General features: G+C 43.8%; 2 protein-coding genes across 5 annotated transcripts in view; one reads left to right on the plus strand and one right to left on the minus strand.

Moving 5' to 3' along the window:
* Nucleotides 1-23,291, plus strand: part of Nck2 (NCK adaptor protein 2) — a 144,362-nt gene that overhangs the window by 95,440 nt on the left and 25,631 nt on the right. For 3 of the 4 annotated variants that reach the window (XM_076832705.1, XM_076832704.1, XM_076832706.1), the window contains exon 3: nucleotides 4,909-5,150. In XM_076832705.1, the coding sequence (XP_076688820.1) occupies nucleotides 4,925-5,150 (226 nt within the window). In that variant the 5' untranslated portion in view covers nucleotides 4,909-4,924. The remainder of the gene's footprint in view (nucleotides 1-4,908; nucleotides 5,151-23,291) is intronic. The other variant, XM_076832707.1, reaches the window with a different exon arrangement.
* Nucleotides 17,794-18,527, minus strand: LOC143380689 (EKC/KEOPS complex subunit TPRKB-like). The gene is made up of 3 exons (XM_076833856.1): nucleotides 18,519-18,527; nucleotides 18,280-18,425; nucleotides 17,794-18,181 (listed from the first exon to the last, which is right to left on the minus strand). The coding sequence occupies exons 1-3, from the start codon at nucleotides 18,525-18,527 to the stop codon at nucleotides 17,794-17,796; spliced, it is 543 nt and encodes a 180-aa protein (XP_076689971.1).

A 23,291-nucleotide genomic window follows, 5' to 3' on the forward strand; every position in this document is an offset into this window, starting at 1 on the left:
CCTCCTGAGAAACTTGGTGCCCATAAAACACTCAGCAAATCCTTGTTAAATGATAGAAGAATTACACAGAATGCGACCCCAACCTTATGAGTAGGAATTACTCTGCTTTTTTTTTTTTTTTTTTTTTTTCAGAGTGTCTCATTGACTGCAGTTGCCATTCTTGAGGCTCTTCTGTGCCTAACAGCAAGCTCAGGACTTTCTGTAGAAGCTCCTGAGTGAGTTATTATTATGCCACCTGGTAGGAAAGGCAGCTGGGCTAAGCAGAACACCAGCCCTTGCCTGTTGAACATATAGCTCCACTGTCCTAACCACATTGTCCTGCTTTCCCCAGCATCTTGTGTACCTTTTTGGGCAAGTATTGCTATTCCCTCTTACAAAATAAGCTCATGTCCAAGGTGGACTCACAGTGCAGTTAAGTTTAGAATCTCAGATCCCTGACTCCTCTTCTGTTTGCCTTTATGACCAAGCAGTTTTGCTTGAACCCTTGATATTGTTAAAAGTATCTGTGACCACTTAGGTGTGTTGTGCCAAGAACTGGCTGTTATGAGAAATATATAATCCATAAGATACAGCTAATGGGATTGCTTTTAGAAAGAAAATAGGGTCCTAAAATAGGATCAGTGTTATTTCAGGGGGTAGTGAAAACTGTTGAGCTGAAAATGTTATCTGTTTTATTCTGTTTGTTTTAAAACTTCTTCCATTGAAGACTTGAAAAAGCAGCCTCGTTTCTAAGATTCTCCAAGAGCTGATTTGTTTCAGCGTAACTTGGGTTTTTTGCCAAGCTCTGTTCTAGCACAGTCACCTGACATAAAAGATGTGATCTAGCTATAGAACATCAGATTTGTTGGCTCTTCTCTCTGGGAGCTAGACCCTGGTGATAAACTAGTTGTAGTTAATGAAGGCAAAAATTAAATTGTCTTGACCTGCGTAAGTTGGAGAGAGAACCAGAGAACCATACATTACGCTTTGGATTTGACCCCTATGATTCTATCCTTATTGTCTCTGATTTAAATGTTAAGTAGTTTTTAGAATGTACATTTCAGACCTCTTTTCTTTTTACCCTGTTGGGGCTTATCCATATTGGAGATCTAAGTCCGTTTGCATGTCTATTTTATTAAGAATAGTGACTCATCTCCACTTGCTTCCTGTTCTGGTGCAGCCTATCTTATGCCACAGCAATTTATTCTTGACCAAAAATACCATGTTTTTTCCCGTTGGACTTCTAAGAAATACCTACCTGAAGCTTCAGTGGGACTTCGACTCTTGTCCAGCATGCAAGACCCTCCAGAATGGGCTTCTAGCCAGCCTTTCCGAGCCATGTTGGCCAAGAGCTGAAAGAGCAGTCATCTACAGGCGTACAGAAAAGATTGGTTTTTAATTTTATTTTATCTGTGCATGGCTACAACTCAGAATCAGAACAAGGAACCAATTGGATTGGTTCCACTAGTTCACTGCAGAAAGCAGGACCACCAAGTCGGCCTCCTATGCAGAGAGCTGGGTTCGCCGTGGATTTGGGGAAGCATGGCTTCCAGGGGCCCTTAATATGTCCAAGTGAGTTGACCTTAAAGGGCAAACGCACTGTTGTACCAGTGGGGCTGTCTTCGATTGGCTGGCGTTCGGGGGCATTGTAGTAAGGCAGTTGTTGATTGGCTCGCTCACCGAAGCGCCCTCACTGGAGTTAGGCCATCATTGATTGGTGGACTTCTCTAGAGTGAGGCGGTTGTTGATTGGCTGGTCTCGGAAGCCATTTTTATTGCGAAGAGGCCATCATTCATTAATCAGAATAGGGTTAGATCCCACCGCGAGGGCCACGGAACAGTGGTGTCCTAGTTGCTTCGGTACTTGTCATTCCCAGGTGTCCTAGAATCTTAGATTTCCTGGGTGGGAATAAGCCTGCTGTACAGAGGGGACTTTAGGCCTCCCAGCCCCCCACCCTCAGAGGCGAGCTCCTTCCCACAGATCTGGGAGCAGCAGACCTGGGCTCCAACCCTGGCTCTGTCCTTGCACAAGTTACTAACTCCCTGAGATCCTCGGTCTCTTACAAGACGGCACCTCGCTGACTTTAAACTGCAGGTGCGCAGTGTTCTCAAAATTAAACAAGTTGAAGCATCATTTTCTGAGTCTTCCTAAACCAAAGGAACATTCCTCCCCCATTGCCACTGGCAGTGTGACCCTGGGATGCAACCAGTGAACTTGGTTTTCACCTTCTAAAGCCTGACAGTCACTTGGAAGGTTCTGATTGGCTGGTGGTAGAGGTCAGGCAATGCTATATTTTATGTTCCTATGTGACATGAAGTATGCATTGAATTGGATTGTCCCAAGCAACTCCTTGGTTGCTGATCATGTAGAAAAAAAAATTTCGATAGCTTTTATTGCCTAGATTATGATTGGTCTCATGTGATGGGCTGTTATTGTTAAAAACTGTTTTAGAAATTGTGTAATTAAGAAGCATTGATAACAAAAGTGTCTCTGGTTTAGACACAAGTGTTGTATAAACTGCCCTCTTGGATATTATGTACATATGCGTAAGATTTACCTTTCTCCTTCCCAAAAGGTTTGTTATCTCCAAATTTGGAAGTTGACCTATGAAAGAGATTATATGTTATTTATAAATGTCTTTAGTACAGTGTCATATCATTTAAAAATGGTAGTATCATAGGTTCCCTCCATAATCCTGAGCTCAACCCTATAAGATAATGAGAACTCATTGAGGAGGAAATGGGGTTTATTGAGCATCTTTTCTTTATTCCTTCCTTCCTAAGTTTTGGGAACTGTCTAGACAGTGGAAGGACTGAATATTGATTTTTTTTTCTCCTGAAAGAACACTCACCTATCTTTTACCTAATACATGAAGTTGCTGAAAGTATATTCATTTAATTTATTCTGGCGTATTTTTGGTATTTATTACTTCCCATATTGACTTTACTAGATATATAGTATTTTTATTGTCTTACTTTTGGAGTACTTTCATATTATGTTCACTTTTGATGTTGGATATCTTATGTCTTGACAAATGCATAGTGACATATGTCCACTCTTATAGTATTAAATAGAGTAGTTTCACTGCCCTAAGAATTCTCTCTTTGCCTACTCACCCCTCCCCCAACCCTGGTAACCACTGATCTTCCTACTGTCTCCAGAGATTTGCCTTTTTCAGAATGTCATATAGTTGGAATTGCTGTTCATGACATTTGTTAAAGGACTGTAAGGCAGACTTTATTTATGATGACAACACAGTGTAATTTTGCAGTTGGGGAAAGAGATTGGGTTCAACTCTAATAAAAACCAGGAAAAGGCCTGGGGATGTAGCTCAGTAGGGTAGAGCACTTGCCTCACGCATATGAGGCACTGGGTTTGATCCTTAGCACCACTTAAAAAATAAATAAAGATATTGTTTCCATCTACAACTAAAATATATATATATATATATATATATATATATATATATATATATATATATATATATATATTATACACCAAAACAGGAAAAGTTGAACATGTATAGCTAAAGTTTGGGCAAGAAAATTACTAAGAGGAAACTTTGTGGGAAAGGTAGGGTTCTGGCTTAATGGACCTAAAAGAATTCTTGCTGAAACAGGCCAAGGCAATCAGACATCATATGGAAAAAGGGGAAGATCAAGATCCTGATCAGAGAGTGAAAGTGGGAGGTTCTGTGAAGATCAGCTCAGCAGGATTCTTGCTAACACTGGGTGATACAAATATAGATATAAATATATAAAAGTCAAGGCCTATTGGGAAAAAGATTCAGAGGAGCCTGACCACAGTGCGATCAGTGAAAGCCTGTCAGAATCATCTAGTATGCAGGCTTCACAGATTGGCATCCTTCACCTAGTGAAAAGCATTTACTGTCTTTTATTTTTAAATATTTATTTTTTGGTTTTGGTTGCAGGTGGACACACAATATCTTTATTTCATTTTTACGAGGTGCTGAGGATAAAACCCAGTGCCTCATGTGTGCTAGGCAAGCACTCTACCACTGAGCCACAACCCCAACCCACATTTAATGTCTTTTTGTGGCTTGATAGCTTGTACTTTAGTGCTAAATAGTATTCCATTGTCAGTGTATACCTCAGTTTTATACATCTATTCACATGCTGAAGGACATCTTTACGACTTCTAAATTTTGGCAGTTATGGATAGGGCTTCTATAAACATCTCTGCTCAGGATTTTGTGTGAGCATCGTGTTTCAAGAATAATTTACAGGGAAGTTGTAAAAATAGCACCAAGCATTCCTGTATACCCTTTGTTTAGTTTCCACTAATGTTGTAATGTTCCACTTACGTTAACATTATATTAACTTTTCCACTTATGTTGCGTTGACAAAACCAAGAAATTAACATTGGTATATTACTGTTACTTAGACTTTATTCAGATTTCACCAGTATTTGCACCACTTTCCTTTTTCTGTTTCATGATCCAATTCAGGATACCACATTGCTTTAACACTGCATTTTCAATTTAATTTCTCAGAGTAGTTTGGGTGGGTTATATTTATTAAGTGCATTCGTGACCTCAGCATGTACCCAGAAAATGAATGTGAACTTATCAGCCACGAGGAGGTAGAGTTATTTAATCTAGTGAGCACATTTAATAAGAACATTGTTATTTAGAATGATTTGCAAGCTTGTATTCGGTTTTGGTGAAACATGCAGGAGTCCCAGTGTTCAGCAAGCAGTAGCGCAGGATTTCTTTAAGCTTGCTTTTTTAAGCAAAATAGTAAAGCTTGTGGAAAGAAGGTCATTTCAAGGTTGAGGCCTTCCATATCCTGGAGAAAACTGGTGGCAGAGCTGTAATAAGAGCTGTCATTGCCTGATTTTTCAAGTTGGTCAAAGGATGAAGTGTTCGGGTGGTCCTCTAATGAGTATCTCCAAATGTTTTGCTGGCAGAAGGACTCCATGAAAGATGACAGAAGAAGTCATTGTTATAGCCAAGTGGGACTACACTGCCCAGCAGGACCAAGAGCTTGACATCAAAAAGAACGAGCGCCTGTGGCTATTGGATGACTCCAAGACGTGGTGGCGGGTGAGGAACGCAGCCAACAGAACGGGGTACGTGCCGTCCAACTACGTGGAGCGCAAGAACAGCTTGAAGAAGGGCTCCCTGGTGAAGAACCTCAAGGACACACTAGGTGAGTGGCCCACGGGCGGGAACCCAATCACAGCCAAGCCACTGCCTCAGCGGAGAGCAGGAGATCTTGTGCACTCCAAGGGAAGACGTTTCCTCTTTCTGATGGTTTGATTTTGTTTTTTAAAAAGATCTGTTTGAAATGTTGACATCTTCCTAGTTGCCTTTTCTGAAATCTATTAGAACTAAGAGATCAAAATGGAGAAATATGTTGTGTGTCGTTTCCTGAAGATTCTTGAGTTTGGAGTGTAGTGACACTTCTGTGCTTTGGACCCTTGCACAGGTATCTGTCTCCTTGCATCAAAATTCCAAAGGACACTGAAGTGGAATGACCACCTCCAAAAATGTCCTCAGGGCTGACTCTGTCATTCTATCCATCACATCTTCTCTGTCCTACAAAATTCCATCCATTTGGCTTTAGGCCTAGAGAAGGAAACAGCAGAAATGTCTTCCTCCCTCTCGTAGATTGATGGTGTTTCATGGCACAGTCCCAGGCACTGTTGCTTAAGGGGGCAGCTAAGGCAAGTAGCAGTGTGATATCCGTGGGCAGGTCCAGGAGCTCTGTTCAGTTATCACCTTGCCTGGTTCTCTGTCTTCATGCTGCATCCTTTCCCCTGCTGTGTTAGTCTGTGTTATATCACTGTAACGAAATAACCTGAGGCTAGGTAACTTTTATTTTTTAAAAAAAGAGAGAGATTTAATTTGGCTCTGAGTTTGTAGTACAAGGTTGAAGGCTGGATCTGGCACAGAACATTATATGCCATGTGACAAGAAATGTGTGTATAACGTGCACCTGTGGGTGTACATGCACTTTTTGTTTGTGTTTTCTAGTCTGTCTTATAAGGTCACCAGGATTCAATCATGGGACTCTACCCTAAGGAATCTGTCTAATCCTAATCACCTTTCAAAGGCCCCACCTTCTAAACACCATGGTAGGATTAAGTTTCCACCCTCCTAACACCATATTGTGTGGATTAAATTTCAAAGACAGATCCTTGGTGGCCGTACTCAGACTACATCTAAATCCCATCACTGGGGTGAGGACGTGGGAACTGCCACTTCCCATTGTGTGACATGGATGATGTCTAACCTTACCTTTGTGTGCACATTGGACTTGCTTGCAGTAGTTACTGCTTCAGCTTATCCAATAAAATAATTGTGAGGGCTCTTTTGAAGAATAACTGATCTGAGCTGACATTTTAAAACCCATCGTTACCTCCTTAAATGAGTACAGAGTTGTACTGATACTGCTAGGTTATCACTTACAGGCTGGCTATTGAAATAGTATTATCACCTGTACAGCATTTATTTAGGTCTTTCTTTTTGTTTCTAACAAATGGATTTACTTCATTTTGAGGGGGATAGTAAGGAATACATGGGAAAAGTGAAAAGAAAATGATACACCAAATGTCGTCAGTGTTGCAAAATGTTTATCTTTCATTTTCTGCAATCTTGGAAAGTCTGAGCTCTCTGTTGAGAATCATTTAAAGTCTTCATTTATTGGGTAGTGTTTTTGTGTTATGTTTTTTCTCATGCCTTGGAGAGAGAAGTGAGATGGAGAGCTTTGTGTGAATCACACAGGTTACTGGCCATCAGATTGTGAGCCCAGTGTAGAAATTCCATTTTTTCATTAGGAGTCTGGTTTTTTCCACTGAATTCTCTGCCCTTTGTCTTTTTTTTTTTTTTTTGTCTTAAGCATGGCATATGAAAGAAGCACTCTTTCCCCACATTTGTGACTCTTTTCAGGGGGGAGGGGCTTGACCACTGAGCCACATCCCTAGCCCTATTGTGAATTTTATTTAGAGGCAGGGTCTCACTGAGTTGCTTAGCACCTCGCTTTTGCTGAGGCTGGCTTTGAACTCGCAATCTTCCTGCCTCAGCCTCCCAAGCTATTGGGATTACAGGTGTGTGCCACCGAGCCCGGCTCTATTTGTGACTCTTAATTAACTCTGTGGTAAAGAAATGATGGCAGAGGAGTAGGTAAATACTTTAAGATTGTCTAGAGCTTAATTTCATTTATTTTTTCCAATTTCAGCCTCTCACAAAGTACCTCCTCTGGTGTCCTAGACATTGTTGGCTTATTTTGTCTTCTTTTATTATTCTTTTTTTTTTTTTAATCTCAGGATCCTAGTAAAGCATGAAATGCCAAGAAATTGGTAGGCAGTAGAATAAGGCAAGGCATGCCCCTCTGGGTTATCTGGAAGTTCTTTTTGAGCAACCCATCATTTCCCTTCTTGGGTTTCTCAGGACAAAAGATAAGGTCACAAATTGAAGCTGTGGGTCTGCACCCTCTCCCCAGTGTGTTTAGTTTGCCCTGAGATGTGATCAGTTCAACACGCCTATGTACACCCAGGCTCTCAGACTGGATCCACAAGCTCGGCCTCAGGCCTGGTGCTAGCCAGCTCCACTGTCCCTGACAGATGGCCACCCAGCTCTGCTGGAACACTTAGACTTCTAGAGTCAGCCAATTCCATTTTTGGAGAACGCAGATTGTTAGAAAGCTCTTCCTTAAATAGAATCAAATTTTTACATTTCTTTAACTTCCTCCCCTTGGCTCACATTGTGCCCTCTAGGGCTGAGCTGAGCAAATCTCTTTTTTAGAGTGACAGCTGTCCTATGGGCTTCTGTCTCGTTTCAGGCGCACAGTTCTTTGGAAACATTTGTGTTAAGCATTATATGTTGTAAAAATACAGACAGAACTATGTTTTGACCATCTATGTTTATTAGTATCCATTGATATTTATAGCCTCAAGTCCCTTGGGGTCAGTACCCCATCACTAGGGAAAAGTAGCCCCATATTTATTGTGTTTCTCGTTTGTGACTCTTTTGGGGGGGCTTTATCATGCTCACCGAAAGCTTGCTATTTGTTGATGACAAGGGACCTTGTTATTGCTGTATGAGTTCTTCATTGGTCCTCTTTGAAGCAGGATCAAGTGGAAGGGGAGGCCCCTGACCCAAAGTCCCCATGTGGAGTGGCTTCTTTCTTCATACCCTGACTCCACATAAAGCTTGAGACAAGAAGGAAGGTTGAAACCTTTCTGTAAATCCCTTGCCCCCTAGTAATCTCTTTTGCAAAGATTGAAGCTAAAATATTCACAGATTCCTATTTAAGTAGTCACCAATATACCCTCAGAATGACAGTGTGATTATTTTTTATAGACCACTTGTGCAGAGAGCAGAAATGGTCTTCTCATACATTGGGAATAAGAGCAACATTGAGAACCATAACTGCATACTCCAAGCTTCTATTACCTACTCATGGTGTCATCCACATTTGCTTCATGGGAATCCAACTGATACCAAAATCCATGGTAGGATTTTCCTGGCAGACCCATGGTTTGGAATAAGAAGCTCTGGACTCCCCCTCCCCCCCCACACACACACACTCACAAAGTCACAGTAGCAGATGATGGCAGCCCTATACAACTCCCTCCTGCTCTCTTGTACTCAGTGACTGAGCTGAAGTTGGTAATGAACTTAATTTGTTACTTACAATACTTTGTTAGAACAACTTGATAAAAGCAGTACCTTTAACAAAAAGATCTCTCTCTGACAAAAACCATTAACATTCTTTTCCTTTAATAATTTATCATTGAATAAAACAATATGAGCTCTTATTTTTATACAGCCAAAACATTTGCACACTGAATCTCCTCTCATATTCAGCTTATGATCATGAATAGTCAAGAGAACTTTCCCACAGATAACAAGGAGCAATTGTCAAGAACAATTTCTGTGAGCAGAATCCACTTGATATCTTGAAGGGTGCAGACTGCATAGGGCTGGGCTCAGCAGTGGGCAGTCCCAGGCTACCAGCTGGCCTTGACAGTACAACTTAACTTATAAAATCCTGTGAGCTGTGTGTTGTAGAAGCACCATGCCAGATCTTTTGAGGTGGAAAGATGCTCCCAGAGAGGTATTTTTCAAAGACTTCCTTGAAAGTTACTGAATAGCAGTTTTTAATATCAAGCTGATACTACCTGGAGCTCACCACAGTCCTAAAGGCCAATTCTCTTTTCAGTGGCTCACTTGGGTTCCTGGGAATGACCATAATCAGGAAGTTCCAGTTCCGTTTATAAGCTAATGGTATCTTCCTTGGGAGGGTTTGCTCAGAAGCACACATGCCCACTGCTTAACACCTCTTTGATGTCTGTAGCCAAAACTGACCTTCTCTGGTGGTTGCTGTTCTAGCATCTACTCCAACGTGACCATCAATAAGGCCAATAGAAGCCCCCCAGAACTCCCACCCCAGTGATTCCAAGCCAGACCCTGGAGCACAGACAGGCTGCTGAGATGGGCTCCCTAGTGGTTGCCCACCTAAAAAATAGCCTTTGTACTGGTTTGAGCTTCGCTTTTGGACCCAGAGTCGGGCAGTTTCTGTGGGAGAAGTTGATACAGTTATCAGAGGTTGGGTTTGACTTTGGCATTGAACGGATCAAAAATGCAAAGGAGTACAGCTGTTTGATTCCATGATATGAAGTCCAAAAATAGCTAAAGCAAATCCTTGGTATTAAAGTCAAGATTACTCTGCTGCGAGGGGAGGAAGGTTGTGCCTGAGGGGGCACGAGGGTCTCTCAGTGGAGGTGTTGCTTTGCCCTTGGATCCACCTGGCAGGTTCGTGGACACACCTCCTGACTGAATACGTAAGCTATATGCTTATTTCTGTAGCTGCATTACTTCTGTTCTTAAGAAACTTGCTTCAGGAGAGTATCAGTTCAAAACACCACCACAAGATAAGGCGGTTCAAGTTGCCTTTTTGTTGGGAAGAGGGAAGAAATGAACACACACATGCCCACACACACTTTCTCTCCTCGAAAAAGAGGTGCACAGTAGGATGGCTGCTATGTTAAGTCTAATGGAGGCAGAGGAGGGACAGAACCCACAACTGCAGGGAAATCCTATACAGAAGGAAGTTTCCAAACCCAGACTCTAGGAGGGTTCAGAGACTGCTGAGCAGGGAAGGTGTCTTTCAGGAAGTGAATCATTATTGACTGTGGCTACCTAGTGCCAACATCTGTCTCACAAGGCAGATGGACAGGGGCCCTGCTCTTGGGGAGCTGCTCAGGAATCTGTGAGGCTCTGTGTGTCTCAGAATAGAGCAGCAGCATGTTGCTAGAGCATCAAGCTCACAGCAGGGAAGTAGATGTTGAGGCCTGTTAGGTAGCCAGGAATATGCATGCAGGCCCTGGGGGCTGTGTACAGGAGCTGAGCCTCTTGGCTGGGTGTCGATGAACAAGTTGAAGATTTGTGCAGAGGCATTTCAGATCCTTTGCAGGGCTAAGGAGGAACTAGGAATGAAAACAAAAGGTAGAGGGCCAGGAGACAAGCATCCACTGGTCCAGATAGGAAACCCAGGGGTAAAGCAGGGCAGGCAGAGGAGTGAGTGGGTAATTTGGCAAGAGGGTAGGCACTGTGTGAGGAGCCATTAGGAGAGGAGGAGTGTAGATTGACTCCTGCTGCCTGCTTGTGCATTGGGGGCAAGGTGACATTTACCAGGATGCTTGCCTCCCTCAACCCGCTTGACCATTCTCTGCCCTTTGACTTATGAGACATGCTCAGGGCTTTGTTGCTGCTCTTTGGAGGAATGAAGAATTGGGGGCCAAGTGACCAAGGAGGGTCTGTCCTGGTGCAGGAAGCCTGTAGGCACAGGCAGGAGCAGTGTACACAGAAAACCATGGAACGCTTTTAAATGAGTTTTCCGTGAAAACTAAGGAGACGTATGCCTCTGTTAGGGAGAAGAGAGCAATTAGAATTGCATTCATAATGACTTTTTGTACCTTTATCAAGTCTGGTTTTAGATTTGGGGCAGACTGATAAATGAATTCCCCATTTATATAAAAAATAAACACCTGCCTAGTTGTGCATGTGTGTATTTGAAGATGGAACATGGGGCCTCTTGCATGGTGCACATGCAAGAGCACTAGCCCAGACTGAACCTGCCTAGTTTTAACAATAGATGTCCTTAGAGCGTTTTTAAGCATTACCATCACCTAGTCTTGAAGGAACTTTGCCCTTCACATATACATTTACCTTCATGTATTGGTCAAAGGACGTGTGACTGTTAAGCCTGGTCCTGAGCAACCCTCTGGGGAAGAATGCCCACCATGGGACTGGGTGCTGAGCCCAGAGGCAAAGCACTTTCTGTCCTCATGTGGCCACTGACTTAAAGCTGTACAGCTGTTGGTGCCATTTATTTTTCTCTCATTTTAAAGCATACCCGTTTTTCACAAAAGGCACTTACTCTAAGTACTTTAGTCATACTCCTCAATTTGTCTTAAGATCAGACTGGTCTGGAATTTTCTGATTCAGGGCGCTGGCTACAGAAAGTAGTAGGCAGGAACCAGAATGGCAGGGCCGTAGGATGGAGTAGGAGACAAGCTCTGCCCAGCTCACTAGCTGCAGGCAGCCCTCGCCTGCATTAGATAAACATAGTAAGAGCAACAGCTTGGAATTCATAGAGAACTTTGCCCTTCACCTGGCAGCTTACCCTAACATGCATTTTTCATATCAACAATAAAGACTCCAGAATTTCATCTAGGAAGGATTTGGGGATGTCAGGCAGTGGGAAGGGGCTCTCGAGCCTGTGTTTCATACTAAGCACACCAGTGTGACTCGGATCAAAAGGTATAGGTTCGCAGAATTGTTAAGTAAAATGCTTTTCATTACATTGTACATGAATTTGTGAAAATATCGTTCATATATTGTTCATATGAAAGTAGGTGATACTACCCCAGGCTTGCCTTGATAGCATTGCTAATTACAGATGAGAAAATTCAGCCTGAGAGTGGCTGTGTGGCCACCGTAAGACCTCAACATTTGTAGTTAGGAGGCCCAGAGAGAACTTCAGTTCCAATCTGAACTTTTTCTACACCATGTTGGCCATCTAGATTAGAGGGCAGGCCTCGTTGTGCATTTGATGGGAGACTGTTCCAGAGGCAGCACTTGTAGAACGCTGCAATGCCACGTTCCTCATTTTAGAGGAGAAGCTCAAGCCCAATTTGTAAAACTTGGGTGGTGATAATGTATCAGTGTAGAATTCCCAGGTCCAGTGAATGTCCTTGCTCAGTGAATGTCCTGCTCAGTATGATTCTGGGCAGAGGCTGGGGATGAGTCTTCAGAATCACTCAGGGATGACATGGGGTGGCATGAGTAGTCTCACCAGCTTAATCTCAAATGGGTCAGGGAAAGTCACATTCTTTGCACTGTTCTTATACCCCTTCTCTGCATTAAAACATGGATACTCCAAGGAGTGACTTAGAGATCCCCCCCAGGACGTAAAGAGAGCTCATAGCCCAGGAGGTATTGTGACCTGGGCTTCCAGCTCCCTCAGGACATTTACAGTGCTGCAGTGACTTAAGTTTGGTATAAGCTTTTGAGAGATCAGAGAGTATCCTAGAGTATCTGTTGCTATTGGACCTAAAATGTGAGAAAAACACCAAATATCAGTGTGTCCAGCTGATTCTTCCTCAGAGTGGTTCCCCACTACCTGACTCAGGATTTTCTCTAATTATTGAACACTTCTCTCCACATCTCCAGGCTGCAAGTGAGGAAATCCTTGCTTCTTGCTGGACCCACGCAGACTGTTCTGAGCCAGTTCCATCTGTGCACTTGGTTTTAACAGAGGTAGGGTAGGGGTCACTGGGGAGCTCCTGGGCTCCCAGCCTTCTGTGGTTGCAGAGAGAGGTCAGGGAGTTCTCATTTTGGCATTCTAGGACTGTGGATCTGTCATTGTGATCATAAATGTTCTCACGGGTCTGAACAAGGGCAGAACTGTTCAGGTCAGAACTGAAATGTGGGTAGTGAATGCCACAGCCTGGTTATTGTGGAAGCCAAGTCTGAGTTCTCCCCATCCTCTTGAAATCCCTCCTAAGCCACTGCCTTTCCTGCTGAGTGACCTTTAAAACAATAACTAAAGACTTTGAAATGGGGTGCAGGCATTATGTAGGGGTCACCTGTGTGACAGGTTATGTTTGGATCAGACATGGGGGCCTGATCTGGTATTATTTTGTCTGGTTGGGATATGAAAGGAGATTAAGGTCTTGTCCCTGACTATCTGACTTGTGATATAATTGGGGAAATAATACTGGCACAAAGTAGTCCTCATTCAAACTGTACAACTGCCGCTGCCTATCCCAGTGGATGCTAGGACTGAACAGCTTAGTGTGGCACCTATATATTCAGAAAGCAGCATGACATAGTGGTTATGAGGACTCTAGAGTGTAGAATACCTGCATTCAACTAGCATTTTGTCACCTGCAGGTTGATTGACTTTGGGTAAGGTGTTGAGCTCTAAGCCTCATTTGCATGATCTGTGAAATGGGCAAAGTGACTGCTTATCTCTGTTTTGAAAATTAAGGGAGGTCTTTGATGTAAAGCATGACTCTGGACAGGGTCAAAGCTCACAGAGTTGGGGTTGGCTGACAAGGGGAGCCTCAGCCTGGGCACCTGCTGTCCATCCACATGGCAGGGTAAGTGGAGACATTAAGTGAGCCAGTGGACTCGATTACTGGGAGCCCTGGGGAGGCCTCAGTGTTTGGGGCACCCTGCATGGCATGAGCCCTGGCTAGTAGACTTGATTCCATTTGAAAAGGGAATCCCCAAGGGTTTCCACTTGGCTAGTAGAGATGACCCTGGCATTGTGTGGTGGGCATCCTGAGCCTGGCCTTCAGTCTGGGACTGAGCCTATCAGTAGAGGCTGGGGATTAGTCTTCAGAATCACTCAGGGATGACATCTTCAGCCCTGAGCTCAGCAGTGGGAATGGAGGGTGACAGAGAAGAGGGGATTTTTGAAGGAAAGCCCCGGGACACTGTGTTGATTGAGTATGGGACACGTAGAAGGATCAGTCACAGATGACTCAAGCATTTTGCTCTTGAACAAACAGCAGAAAGACTAAGAGAATTAGGGAAGCAGGAAGAGAAACTAGCCAGGAGAACAGGTCCCCTGTGAGTTTGAACTGAGGGCACGACACCAGTGGACATGACGAGCAGGAAGCTGCAGGTCTGGATCTCGAGCTCAGGGGACGCAAAATTCCCATTGTTGTTCTAATATCCTGTCTTAATATACCACAGACTGGGTAATTTACTTAAAAAAGAAGAAGAAGAGAAAGAAAGAAACTTATTTTTCACAGCTCTGGACGTGGAGAACTCCTAGAATGTGGGGTGGTATCTGGTGAGAGCCTTCCTGTACTTCATCTCATGGTGAAAGGCAGAAGGGCAGGAGAGCAAGCACCAGAGAGCCAAGAGGGAGCTGCTTTTGTAACGGGCACACTCTCATGGTAACTGATCCACTCCAGTTAGCACACTAGTCCATTGATGAGGGCAATGCTCATTGGCCATTGATGAGGGCAGCATCCCGTGGCCTGATCACCTGGAGGTCCCATCTTGCCACACTGTTACATTGGGGATTAAGTTTCCAACACATGAGTTTGGGGGACACATTAAAACCATGGTCCATACTTCTGTTGATTCAGAAGTTTTATTTTTGTAAATGATGGAAATGACAACATGGTAATGTGAACATGGGAATGTTGTTACCTAGCAGCTGCTGCAAAGACCTGGCATTATCTTGAGGTGTGACCTCAGGCCTCCTGTCTACTTCTGGATATTTTCCTGTCCCCTTTGGACACAACTTTGACCTACCAAACCGAGAACTTGTGAACTTTTAGGAAAGATCTGTGACTTCTACTTAAGATCTTAACCCTTCCCCTTTTCTTTGCAAATGGATGACTTTGAACACAGTATTAATATCCACAGTGTAATACTACTATGAAGAGACAGACAGGAGGAAAGAGCTGGTTGGTCAAAAGCCATCCGTGCTGCCTCCCCTGAATGAAGCCCACGAGAGACCTGAAGATAACATCTGTGTCCTCACCAAGGAGTGTGTGGGCCCCACCCCAAAACAAAGCAAAAGCTCCTACAAGCAGAAAAGCCCTGGCCAAATCCCCCAATGGTGTTTTCATGCATTTCCCAATAAATGGACAGCAATGATCCGTTCCTTTTGAGCACTGAATTTGTATCAGACACTGCTCCAGATTCCCACACACACTTCTTCACTATAACCCTAAAAGGCACATAATAGTAACTTTGCTTTCATGTAATAAAATTGAGACTCAGGAATTAAGTAATGTACCTGAGCACATAGCACAGTATGTGAGGGGGTTGAAACTTGAACCCATGTTGGTCAGACTTCTACCCCTGTTGTTTAGTCTCAGGAATTGGGGATTCAGATTAGGGAAGGAAGGAGATATACAGCACCTACTTTATTGGTTCCTGCATGACATTGACATCAACAAACTCAGTCACTCCCTGTCCCTCACCTGTATAGTTGATTATTTGTGCCCTTCCACAACCTGGAAAATGCTTGAGAACAGCCCCTTCAGTGAGCATGAATCCTGGCCCCAGGGATTCACTTATTAATAACGATGCCTGGTTCTTTATGGCTGAGGTGAGCAGGGGCCATTCATTCAGATGTCTCAGAAGCTGGGTGTCCCAGGGACACACCTCCTTTTTCATGATCGGATTTGGATCCGGGCAGTAATCCTGTTCAAGACATAGGTGTACCGATGGTACACACCTAGTGTCTCAGCCATCTGTGCCCTTCATGACTTCTTTTCATGACACAAGTTTTTGCAAACAGGCATTCCCCAGGATCATAGTCTCTGAAATGCCTTTGTTTTACAAAACTATCAGGTGTCCCTTGCCTTAAAGACAGGTATACTTGCAAAGAAAAAAAAAATTGGAATATATGGAAAAGCATAAAAAAGAAAGTGAATCTTTGTGAACTCATCAGTCAGAAATGAATGCAGTTGGCCGGGTACAATCACATACACCTATAACCCTGGGAGGTTGAGGCAGAGATCATGAGTCAAAGCCAGGCTCAGCAACGGCGAGGCACTGAGCAACTCAGTGAGACCCTGTCTCTAGATAAAATACAAAATAGGGCTGGGGATGTGGCTCAGTGGTCAAGTGCCCCTGAGTTCAATCCCCGGTACCCCGCCAAAAAGAAGTAAATGCAGTTAACATTTGTGTCTGTTTTCCCAGTGTGTGGGCACATATATCGCAGGATCCCATTACAGATGACTGCTATCAATATTGACAGTTAGTCCAGAGAATACCAGGCTTTTTACAGGGTGCTTGATCCTGGCACTTGCTGGGAAGCCAACTCTTTTCCTTGAAAAGTTTGTATTTATGGAAGAAAAAATCCCAGTATCTTGATTCCGTATCCGATGTCCAGCTTCTCCAGAAGATTGTTTTACCGTCTCTTCAGCACGTGAGGACAGGGACTCTGGCTCCTCCGAGTCGCACTTACCACCTCAGGTCTGCTTTTCCCTGTCCATTGTATGATCTACCGCTGTGTGAACCTGAATCAGATATGATGTGTCATAATTGAGAGTTCGTCACCGTTCTGTCTTGTGAGATTGTTCACAGTAGAACGGCTGTCACGTGTATTGCAGAACACTATGGAAACTTCAGTAGTGGCCGTGTGCCAGCCACCCAAAATAAACCCGAATTTGTTTTTGTATATAATAAGCTTTCAAGTATTTAGAACCAAAATGTAAAACAACTCACAACAGATTAGTGGGTGGATAATTAGAGAGAAAATAGGGACAGATTGTTTTGAAAGAAATTACTAATGGGGCAAAAAAGCCAGAGGAGACTGTGAGAAGTGGGGGCCCGGGTGGGGGTCCATACCTTATAAAACCATGAGAAGCAGGTGTGGAGTTGATTGTGGGGTGTGTGAAACCCAAACTTGTGTGTCCAGTAGTGCCAGTGGGCACTAGTCTGGGTGATAACCCCTGGTGTCCTGATAAGAGCAGAAAGTCAAATCAAGTACAATGGGCCCACGTGCCAGCAGATCTCACACCTGTGGATTCCAGCAACTGCAAGAAGATTGAAAAGAGTCTGGAAAAAAATCGCTTCTGTTCTGAACGTGTCCAGACATTTTTTTCTCATTTCATGATGCCCTAAACAACTGAGTATAACAATTATTGACACAGCACTTAATATCATATTAGGTATCAAAAGCCATCTTTTCAAACATCAGGCCCTGTTATATAGGGGCCTTGAGCATCCTAGGATTTGGTGTCCATGGGGGAATCCCAGAACCATCCTCTGAGGATACTGTGGGATGACTATATTTCCCACTGACTGGCATCTTGATTGCTTTTTATCATCTCAGTCTTCTTCAGCTTTTTAAAGAATGCCCTTCCTCTTACTAAAGAGTTACTCAAATTTTAGAATACAGGATCCTACACTAAAAGTTCAGCCTGGGAGTGCCAGTGAAATCTTCTTAACACGTTTCTGACTTTGTTTCCCCATATGGCACCCCACCACCACCTTTTAAGGTTTTGTTCATTTTTTTAAAGTGTTGGCAATTTTTATTTCCATTATATAAAAAATAAAATGTTTGAATACAAATAGAAGACAACAAGAATAGTAACAGTATTAGTAAAACTGATAGGATTATGAGCTTTTTAAAAATCTCATTCTGTGATTTAAATATGTGTATATATATATATCCCAGCATGCACAAGGTCCTAGGTTCAAAATTTTTTTTTCTATTATGAACATATTTTAATTTTATAATCAGGAAAGAAAAATCAATGTTTTTTTTAAAGCTGAAGTTTTCTGTTAATATTTCTAACATTTTATAAAACATCTTTTATTGACATTCTACTAATGATACCACCCAATAATGTCCCAATCTTTTCTTCTTGGGAAGACACTTTATATATCTTTTTGACCTCAGAAATATTAGTTATTTCAGGAAGATTTTTCAGAGAAATCTGGTGACCTTCTACTTGAGATATTAGGTATTTTTTATTTTCTTGCTTTTCTCCCTCTTCAACATAAACAATTAAAATTGAAGTATTATCTGCTGAGATACCAAATATTTTCAAAGCCTCTGAAATATTGTTGTTTGGGGAAAGGTTGAAAATAATTTCAGTAAACAGAGTTCTCATCTTCATTTTTCCCAGTTTGTAGAGGTGAACTGCTTTATTTGCTGCCACAAGTATCTGAAAAGGATCAACAATCACTGAAGGATTTATCAATGCACTATCCATGGTGCCTTCCATGGCCTTTTTTTTTCAAGTCTCCAGCATTTTACATCTTTAAATAACAGAAGAGTCACTCTGCATTCAGGAAATAGGTCCAGCTGATGTGTTAACTGCACTTCATAGATAAACAGTATCGAACTGCACAAAACCGACTGGTCCTGGTCCGACTGGACTAGGTTTTGTTCATATATCTGAAATGTTCCTTTACTCCATTTTAACGTCTGTTCCGGACATAAGGCTTCTGAGGGGCATTGTTGACTGGCACAGTGCTCAGTGATGACTATGGAGACCCTCGCATTGGAGCCAGGCCTCACCCAGCTCATGCTGGTGGCCCTTGTCCTGTTCAGTCCCCTGCCTTGTGCTCACATTGCTCTCTGTCGGGGAGTGCAGGGGGCTTCAAGGATTCCTGTTGGCCCACATGGGGAAGGGCTGGATGGACTTTGGCCTGAGTAGGTGGGGCTGGGAGTTGTTCTTCATGTCATCCTGTGTGTTCTCAAGTGTCACCTTGTGTCCAGAAGTTTGTTTCTCCAAGATGCTTTTGCTGCCCCTTCTCTGCTTTTGAATTCATGGGCTGTGGGAATGCACCCAGGCTGTCCTGTGTTCTCCCTGCCTTTGAAGCCATGTGGAGGGCAGCTCCTTTGAGGTTCTGAGGTTTGAAGCCACCTGTGTTTTCTTCAAGGAAGCAGGCAGGCTGTTTGCAAGAATATTGCTTGCTTTAGTATTTGTATTTTTTTTCCTCTTTCCACATTTTTTTATTGGTGCATTATAGTTATACATAATGATGGGATTTGTTGTTACATATTTGTACGTGCACACTATATAATAATATAATTTGGCCAGTATCATTCCCCAGCACACCCCCTCCCTCCCCACATTCATTTCCTCTACTGATCTCCCTTGATTTTCATGAGATCCCCGCCTCCACCTCCTCTTCTTTTCCTTTTCCCCCCTCTAGCTTCCATACCTGAGAGAAAAACACATGACTCTTGACCTCCTGAGTTTGGCATATCTTGCTTAACATATGGCCTTTAATTTCTTCCATTTTAAGGGACCTAGATAGCAGTTGATTGGTCAGCTTGTAAAATTTACAAGTGGGTATTTGTAATTAGAGCACAAATAATAGTAAACATGCAGTCATTGTCAATTAGTCGTTACTAATTCAAGTTGATCACGTCTGTAATGTGTAGCCGGGTATGCTGATAAGAAAAACTCAGTAATGGCAAAAGTTGGCTATGTGATGCCCTGAGGACCACTTGATGCCCTTGTGGTGTTTTTTTTTTTTTTTTTTCTTTTAAGTATACACAGTTAGGTTTTAAAAGTGAAGTCTATTCAGTGGTTTGCACAATCTGTTGGATTCTGGAACAGGCCCTGCAGTCGTCTCCTCCAGTGCTTTTCTGTGGAAGTCAGGCAGTTGGCCTAGGCCAGGGCTGCAATCAGTCACAGCAAAGCCAGGAGCAGGCCCTTCATGCCCCAGGCTGGACACGGTCCACCACAGGCCACCAGAGCTTTGAGGCAGGAGCCCAGGTGCATCAAAGACCTTCTCCTGGGGCCACAGCAGGTAGGAAGCCCCAGGAGTTCCAGAGGACTTGGCATCTGTCACCTTTGTCCACCTAATCCAAAGCAGCAAGAGAGCCATCAAGCTCTCCTGCCCACCTTTGCTTGGGCAATTGGACCGTTTTATTCCCTACACTAAGACCTGTTTTGTGTTGACTGAACATTCGCTCTGTGACATTCATAGACAGCCTTGTATCTTAGCTACCCCTGACTCCAAGATCAGGAGGGAGGTGAGACCTGCCTCCAAGGACCATTTTAAGGACAAAACAAATGCATACACACCTCTGTCAATAAAGCCCACGTCACCAGGCACAGTGGTGCACACCTATAATCCCAGCGGCTGGGGAGGCTGAGGCAGGGGAATCGGAAGTTCAAAGCCAGCCTCAGTAACTTAGCAAAGCACTAAGCAACTTAGCGAAACCTTGACTTTAAATGAAATATGGAAAAGGGACTGGGGATGTGGCTCAGTGGTTAAGTGCCCGATTCAGTCCCCAGTACCCACCCACCCATGCCCCAAAAAAGAGAAAGCCCACCTCTTCTGTCTTCCCCTGGATCCCCTCTGCCCCTGCCCTAACAGTTAGCTGATCTATTGCTGACAGCGGCAGCTGTCATTTGCACTCCTGCACTTAGCCATTCACTGATCTAAGTACTTTCCTCAGCTGTCACTCCCTCCTGACAACGCCACACTGCTGCCCACATCCTGTGTTAGGGAAGACAAGTGTATAGAGAGAGATGCTGTAGCATTCCAGAGGTCAGAAGCTGCAGGGCGTGGAAGCCGGGTTCCCAGCAAGGTCTGAGAAAGTAGTTGAAGTACAGTTCAGCTGGGTTTTTGCCAGCCATTGCCACCTGCCTCTTCCACCATGAACGTGCTGTCCCTGTACTTGTTTTTATTTGTCACATTTCATTTTATATAGCAGGTGTGGTCTTGAAAATTGCATGCATGCTGAACTTTTGCTGGTGAATTGGCACTTGAAGTCATGCTTCAGAATGTCACATCTAATTCGTGTCACGTCTTGTACACCCTTTTGCATATTCAGAAATGCTCATGCTCCTGGATCCGGTATATGTGTTGAGAGGTACTAAATATGTATTTTTAATTAACAATTATAATGCAAAAAACTTTTAAGTTATTTTCCTTGGCATCTGTGTTACTGTTTGACTTTCACATTTGTGAGAAAATCTTACATTTCTAAACCATTTTTTTTGTTTGTTTTCAGTCTTAAATATTCAGTCATATTATTTGTCTGCCTGCTCACAAAGAAATGAGATTTCTTATCACCAAGGATGGAAATTCATATTATGAGACTTGGACATGGGGACCCTGTGTCGTGGTGATGAGGGTGGGGCCCTGGTAGGCCTTTGCCCCAATACCTCTGTCTCTAGATGTGTCTACTTGTTGGGAAAGGTGTCTCTCCTGGCCTTTGGTACCCTCACCCTGAACTTGGGGATAATGGCAGTCACTAGGGTGTTTCACTGTAGGGTGCATGTACCTTGAAATAATAAAAGTAAGTCTCTAGCTGAAGTGGGGAATGGAGAACATGGAGATGGATTGGGTATTAGTGTACTGTGGAGCCATCAGACAGCCAAGCACCTTCCCACCCTCACCAGCAGGCAGTAAGGTCTAGAAGAAATAGTTGCAGGGGGAGGTTCGTGTGTTGTGTGCCCGGAGGTGATGATCTACCTACTAATGCTGTGGCTACTATTGTTACACACCAGTATAGAAAGACTGGCGAATGTGTGTGAGATCACAGTGATGAGACTGGAAGTGGAGTTCATTAATTGAGCAAGCATTTATTGAAGCTTGTTCCCTGCTGGGCCCTGAGGCCACAAGAGTGACAACAGGTAATCTTGTGGGAGGAGAGACACACAGTGAAGTGAGGCGGCTACTGCAAGGGCCCTTGGGAGAATGACCTTTATTTGAGGCCAGTCCCTCAAGGGGCACCCCATAACGCAGTTTAGTGCTATTTATAGGTCTGGGTGCTCAGCAGGTTGCGGGGTGAACTCTCCTTTGCTGTGGAAGAAAGACCTGTGCTTTCCTCAAGACACTGTCTCCCTGCTCATGTCCCCAGGGCACTTCCCCACAGCTTTGCCACTTGCCATCTCCTCAGGGAGATGGGAATCCATTCTGCATTTGGAAAACATGTTGGTTTTCATTTGTAAAAGCTGGAATTAACTTACTGGGGGGACAAAGGTTACTGGGCCAAGTTCCTACCCAACTCGTCATCTCCTTTGTTTGTAGCACATTCTGACTGTCAACGGGTATATTCTCCCCTCTTGCTGTTCAGACTTAAGAAAGTGTGGATGAGACTCTGTGGTCCTTAGCGACCATAAGCTGAGGATTGGAGGATCATCAGGATTTTGTGTGTGAAGTTGGTGCCCAAAGAGACATAGAAGACCCAGGAGGGTGGTGGGGTGTACTTGGTACTCTGGGTCTGCAGTGGTTTGGAGTTTATAGTTTCTCCTTTAAGCATATCCGTTTCTAATGGTGAGTCCACAGTGCCAGGTAGAGAGTAGCTCCTGCTAGCAGGACACTTGGAAGAGAATGTTGATGGACAAGCTTTTGTTTTGTGTGACATGGTTTTACCAGCCTCTCCTGGACTCTCTTGCTCCTGCTGTGCCTGGTCTCCTCTCTGCAGTTTCTAAGCTGCCTCTGGAGCCAGCTTCCCATGCTTCTGCCCTTACCAGCCCAGTCTGTGTCCTCTGCTCTCCATCTCCACACGGCACCCTGGGGCCCCCCCTTATATTTTGGAGCATCTCCAAGTCCTGCTCATAGCACCACAACTACGTTCTCTGCCATGTGCACTTCTGTCCTCATCAGGCTTCTCTGCATTCTCCAGACTCAAAATTCACATGCTTAGAGGACCTGCCAGACCTCTTTTCCTTATTACACTTGGTCACTGGACCTTGGTGTGTGTAAAGGACTTTCTTGCACTAGTGCATGAGGTTCATAGGGTCAGGGGGCCATTTTCTTCAAGATCTATGTCAGACTGAGTGAAATAAATGAACAAATAGGTCTTTCTTAAGAGCATAGGGAAGAAAGGAAGAAGGAAAGGCACAGCTTGGAGTCTGCATGAATTCTTGGCTGTACCTAGCACAGTGCTGCAGAAGGCATGGGAGGTCAGCTTCAGTCAGACAGATTTTGCCCCTCAAGTGCCATTCATTATTAAGAAAGACTCTGATAGTTTGAGGAACCCCAGAAAAAAGTAAACTTGTCCCCTTGTGTCTTGCCTAAGCTCATACTATTTGGGCAGTGACTACAGTCAGAATGTTCTTTTCAGGGTGCAAACACTGAGCATCTGTGTGTCCTCTGCCTACCCCCAGTGACTGCTGCAGATGAGTTGAGCCAGGCCAGATGCATCTGGTACCCTGGCCTGGTCGCCAGGAAAGCATCCTTTTCCTTCCACATCCCTCTTCACCCTGCCTTGTAAGGAAGCAGTTAGTGACATCCTTGAGCCTTTCTGTGATGGAAGAAATTGACAGCTTTTGTTTGTGAGTCCATTTTGACTTGAATTTGACCTTGTTTGAAATCAGTT

The sequence above is a fragment of the Callospermophilus lateralis genome, chromosome 14 (assembly GCF_048772815.1).
Source record: "Callospermophilus lateralis isolate mCalLat2 chromosome 14, mCalLat2.hap1, whole genome shotgun sequence".
NCBI lineage: Eukaryota > Metazoa > Chordata > Mammalia > Rodentia > Sciuridae > Callospermophilus > Callospermophilus lateralis.